The sequence below is a fragment of the Muscardinus avellanarius genome (genome assembly GCF_963383645.1).
Source record: "Muscardinus avellanarius genome assembly, chromosome: 13".
In the NCBI taxonomy this organism is placed as follows: Eukaryota; Metazoa; Chordata; class Mammalia; order Rodentia; family Gliridae; genus Muscardinus; species Muscardinus avellanarius.
This window is the reverse complement of record NC_137799.1, coordinates 92,616,463-92,621,950: the sequence shown is the minus strand read 5'-3', so window position 1 is coordinate 92,621,950 and position 5,488 is coordinate 92,616,463. Positions and strand designations below refer to the sequence as shown.

At 57.4% G+C, this 5,488-nt stretch overlaps 1 protein-coding gene across 1 annotated transcript; it reads left to right on the top strand.

Moving 5' to 3' along the window:
* Positions 1-2,459: 2,459 nt before the first annotated feature.
* Positions 2,460-3,419, top strand: GAS1 (growth arrest specific 1; the record flags this gene model as incomplete). The annotated part of the gene is made up of 1 exon (XM_080709006.1): positions 2,460-3,419. The coding sequence occupies one exon, from the start codon at positions 2,460-2,462 to the stop codon at positions 3,417-3,419; it is 960 nt and encodes a 319-aa protein (XP_080565132.1).
* Positions 3,420-5,488: the final 2,069 nt, after the last annotated feature.

Here is a 5,488-nt window from a genome sequence, read left to right as displayed (position 1 = left end):
CTAGAAAAGGTCTCCTTTGGTTGTTCATCTGTTTGTGTAAACTTGGTCAAAGAATAGCCCATTGTGAGCACACAGGAGCCGCCCACCAAAAGGCTCAGGTACCCAGGGCCAGTGATGGTGCCTGCCTCTGGTGCATGGAGAGCTCCTGGGCCTCTCTGGAAGCCCACTGAGAGCAGTATCAAGGCCACAGTAAACAGGCAGGCAGATGATGGATGGATGCGTGGATGGATGGAATCATTTTAACTTTCACAGGTTCTCTCTGCAACAGCATTACTCCCTGAGAACTTTTTAGAGACGCAGACACTCTGAGGCCCAAGATTTTACCAACCCAAACCTCCAGAAGTCAGCAACTTGGATTTTAAGAAGGTTTCCTGAGCATTCTCATGCTGGCTGGGTCCTGAGACTCACCAGTAGGAAGGAAAAACATTAAAGAAGCGACTGAACATTCCTTGATCCGTGTGAGCCTAAAATCGCAGGTCGCTGGGCATGAAGGAGACTTTATCAAGAGTCCAATCCGGCCTTGAACCTTACAGGTGAGGGGGGCCAAGACACAGGGGTGAGCTGGCCAAGCCTCCTGGCAGGGCTGAGATGAAAAGGACAGACTCCTCCCAACACCAGGCCCAGGGATCTGGTGGTTTTAATGTATCACGTACCCACAGCCTTTCTACTAATTTTTAAAAATATGCTTATAGGATGCGTTTCACACCACGCAGAGCAAGAAGGTCTTACCACAACCTGGCTCTTTTAAAGCTGAGCTTTGGAGATCGCAGAGGCTCAGCTTCCCAACCTCTTCTTGCCCCCAGATTTATCTACAAGTGCCGAGCTCAGGCTCTGACTTTGGCCATTTTAAACGAACTGTGCCTTTGGGGAGAAACAGACAGCCCAACTCCGAGCGCGCGGGAGCCCCGGCTGCCTCTGCTTCTGGAGAGGAGATTTAGCTTTAATTTTGGTGACAGATGGAGTTGATAGTCTCTCCACGGAAAGGGGAGGAGAAAAAAGCGCCAGTTTTTGACGTGCCGCAGACACCCGGTGCCTCTGGTGGCCGAAGGCCGCGTTGCGCCCCATTTAAGGTGGATCCTGAGGTCCCGCCGGGTCTCGGACAGCTTGGCCCAAACCCAGGCGGGACCCAAGTTCACACCAGCTAAGCTGGTGCGCGTCGATCCATCCCCTTCCCCCGCGAGGTGCCGCGGCCAGACGATACTGCTCAACATTACTCTTTTAAAATGGTGGGGTTTTTTTTTGAAAAATAATAAAATTGTATTCGTAAGAAATTGATGAAGTGGATTGGATTTGTCTTGCAGTTTGAAAACGATGCTTAAGTGTTCTACCTGCCAGATGGGCTAGCTGAGGGCGGGAGGGGGTTAATATCTCCCCAACACACACACACACACACACACACACACTCTCTCACTCTCTCTCTCTCTCTCTCTCTCTCTGTCTGTGTTTGGCTTTCTTTTTAAGTCTCCAAAGTCCCACATTAAACTCTGATTCTCCCCGCTGATGACCAGAACTCAAAGACGAGACATCCGAAAAAAATAAATAAATAAACTGATTTCGGAACCCAGTCGAACATTGTGTGTGTGTGTGTGTGTGTGTGTGTGTGTGTGTGTAAGCCAGCGAGAATAATAAAAGCACCCCCACTTAAAAAGAAGAAGACGACGAAGAAGAAGAAGACGAAGAAAAAGAAGAAAAGGAGCCGAGGCCAGGCCGGCGGTGGCCGCACGGACGGGGCCCGCTGCCTGGCCGGACTGCCCGGGCCCGAGCGAGCCGGCTCTGTCCGCGCCTCCTTAAGAGTGGGCGGAGCCCGGCCGCCCGCTCCGAGGCCTCCCTTTCAGCGCTCGCGGCCTGAATGCGAGCGGCCCCCCGCCCTCCCCCACCCCGCGGCCCCGCGGCTGCGGCTCGTAAAAAAAAAAAAAAAAAAAAAAAAAAAAAAAGTTTCAACAACAACCGGCGGGACCAATAGCGCGCCGGCGAGCCGGCGAGGGCGAGCGCGGGGCCGCGCGGGGGAGCGGGCGGGCGCAGGAGCGGCGCTCATGTTTTTGTTTGTTTGCTTTTCCATGCATGCATAATGAGGGGGCGCCGCGGCTCCGCGCGGGGGCTCCCGGCCCGCTTTTGTATTTAAAGCGGCGCCGCGAGCGAGCGGCCGGCAGCCCGGCGCGGCGCATCGGCTCCCCGGGCGCCTGGGCACCGAGACGCCGGGGCGGGCGGCGGGGAGGGCCGGGCGGCCGCGATGCTGGAGCCCGCGGGCTGAGCCGGGCGCGGCGCACGAGGCCCTCGCGGCGCGGGCGAGCGGGATGCAGGCGCGGGGCGGCGCGGAGCCGGGGCGGCGGTGAGCCCGGCCCGGCCGCCCGCGGGCCCGGCGGCGCGCATGGCTGCATGAAGACACCCATGCGCGCAGCGGGCCGGACCTGGGCACGCTTCTCCGCCGGCCCCGCGCCCGTCTCGCCGCCGCCGCCGCGATGGAGGCCGCGCTGCCGCCGGCCGGGGGGCCGGTGCCCGGAGCCTGGCTGTGCCTGATGGCGCTGCTGCCGCTGCTGGGCGCGGCGCCGCGGGGCGCGGGGCTGGCGCACGGCCGCCGCCTCATCTGCTGGCAGGCGCTGCTGCAGTGCCAGGGGGAGCCGGAGTGCAGCTACGCCTACGGCCAGTACGCCGAGGCGTGCGCGCCCGTGCTGGCCGCCGCGCCCGCCGCCGCCGCCCCGCCGCGCTGGCGCTGCCCGAGCCACTGCATCGCGGCGCTCATCCAGCTCAACCACACGCGCCGCGGGCCCGCGCTGGAGGACTGTGACTGCGCGCAGGACGAGAGCTGCCGGGCCACCAAGCGCGCCATCGAGCCCTGCCTGCCGCGCACCAGCCTCGGCGGCGGCGCGGGCGCGGGCGCGGGCGCGGTGGGCTGCACCGAGGCGCGGCGGCGCTGCGACCGCGACGGCCGCTGCAGCCTGGCGCTCGGCCGCTACCTGGCCCACTGCGGCAAGCTCTTCAACGGGCTGCGCTGCACCGACGAGTGCCGCGCCGTCATCCAGGACATGCTGGCCGTGCCCCAGGCGGCGCTGCTCAAGGACTGCGTGTGCGACGGCCTGGAGCGGCCGATCTGCGAGTCGGTCAAGGAGAACATGGCCCGCCTGTGCTTCGGCGCCGAGCTGGGCGCCGGCCCGGGCAGCAGCGGCTCGGACGGGGGCCTGGACGACTACGACGACGAGGACTACGACGACGAGCCGCGCGCGGGCGGCGAGCCGCTGCCGGACGACGAGGACGGCGCCCCCCCGCTCCCCGCGCGCCCGGCGGCGGGGGGCGGCCGCGGGGACCTGCCCCACGGCCCGGGGCGCAGGAGCGGCGGCGCGGCGCCCCCGCGGGGCACCCTGCTGCTGCTGCTGCTGCTGCCGCTGCCGCTGCTGCTGCGGCTGCTCGGGCCGCTCCCGTAGGCCCCGCGCCCCGCGCCGGCACCTGCAGCTCGCCCGGGGCGGAGGAGAGGCTCGGGGACCCTCCCCCAGACTGGCCCCTGGGGGCCTGGGCGCCCACCCGTCTCCCCGCCTGCTGGTTCTCCGCTCCAGAGCATCACCCCTGGGAGCTCCTCCCGCACCTAGGGTCCAGGATCCAGGAAAAACCCAGTGGGTCGGCCCTGCAGAAACCTGGCCCTGGAGCTCGGGACACCCCCACGCCGCAAGGAAGCGGGCCTGGGGAGAGGAGCCGGAGGCCTGGACTCGGAAGAAGAGGTGCTGACCCGCCCCGCGGGGCCCTCACGCTGCCAAGGACTCGTTGGGGCCCAAGGGGGGGTTCTGGGGGCTAAGGGGCCGTTTGTTTGTTAGCACGCGTCCTGGCGGGGATGCCTAGTTCTGATACCAGCTTTTGCTGCTTGTGGACAGTGGGGATACAGCAATCGTAAGTAATAGAAAAGTCTCACCGATATACTTTCGTTTACTGGATCTCAGCACCCCCAAGTCTCAGTGACGCTGGGTGGGAGGGCGGCCTGGCCTTAGGGAAAGCCCTCGGTTAGTTTTGGATAACGTTGAGCCTTTGACCTTAATGTCATTGCTACTACTCTGATCTGGTACGTTATTTTTTAGGATTAAAGGTCCAAAAATGCTGGTCTAAAGAGTCACTAGGGTGTTGAACAATGCAACTTTTTATTTTAAAAGAAAAAAAAAAAATCTCTGCACTGCCATCTATGAAGCCTCTTTATGATGTTTGTTTTATTGTCATTTTTTTTCTTTACATCAAGATCTTGTATGTTCAGATATGCGGAGGGTGTGTATTGCCTCTGCTGTTATCAGGGTGAGAAACCCTGGTACATCGTATATAAAGCGTATTAAGACTGGGGTTTGTTACCAGTTGCTGTACTTTGTATATAGAATTTTTATAAATTGTATGCTTCAGAAATAATTTATTTTAAAAAAGAAATTAAAAGTTTTAAACCCACATCCATGTCACACCTTTCCCCCCAGAAATGTATAGAATCCGTGCGTCACCAGGGACCCAAACCCACAGTCCAGGTTGAAGTATGCTTTATTTAGATCTGTCTTTAAATGTACAGTGTATTTTATAGATTTGAAGTAACATTCTTATTTTCAAGAGAATTTATGGACATTGTAGAAATGTATAAATGCATTTCCAAACTGCCTTAAACATTGTATTTTTATAGAGATCATTTCTTAAAGTCCTATGTTTTAATAACTATGACTTTGTGTATTTTTGTTATTTGTTTTATTAAAATGTGTACATCAGTAAAGAGTTTTAACGATGAATGAATATGGTGTAGCCTCTCTTTCCAGAGTTACACCGCGGCTAACCCAGACACGCGGATGAGGAGGGGTATGGAGGGGGCGCTGGGAATCCATCAACCATCAACTGAAATTAAAATACAGTACGAGACCAGAAAGGCAGGCCGTGATTTCTGCCTTGAATTTAATAAACAATTAGACATCTGTAAATGAGGCAGCTAAAAAGATATGTGACTGGCCTCGCTTGTTTTTGCATTTGTGGAGAGAATTCACAGAAGAGTGTCTCCAGTGCATAATTTGAGAACAGCCCAGGCATCACATTCTCCCCTCCCCCTCTCCCACTGGGGACCCCCCCCCCCGGGGTTCCCCCTCCTTTACGCCCCTGACCCTCAGGAGCATCTCTTAACTGCTACACATTCTCCTGCACTCAAACATGCCAATAACATCTGTTACCAATAGGTTCTAAGTATCCTCCACGAGACAGTACTTCAAAGTCATTTTCACACTTTTGGTGAAGAAGTATAAAATTTGGTTACAAAACATTCAGTCGGGGGGGGGGGGGGGGGGGCAAAAGTAAACACACTGGGGAGAGGAATAATTACCAGAACTTGTAATATTGTTGTGAGGAGTTGTTTAGCAGTGGGCTGAAGGCTGGGTTTCTGCCAGAGCTACTGATCTACACTCAAACGCCCTTAGATAAATAATTACACTCTTAAGCTGTGTCGAGTGCCGATACACTTGACCTTGTAAATAGAAATGTTTGCAGTAGGAAT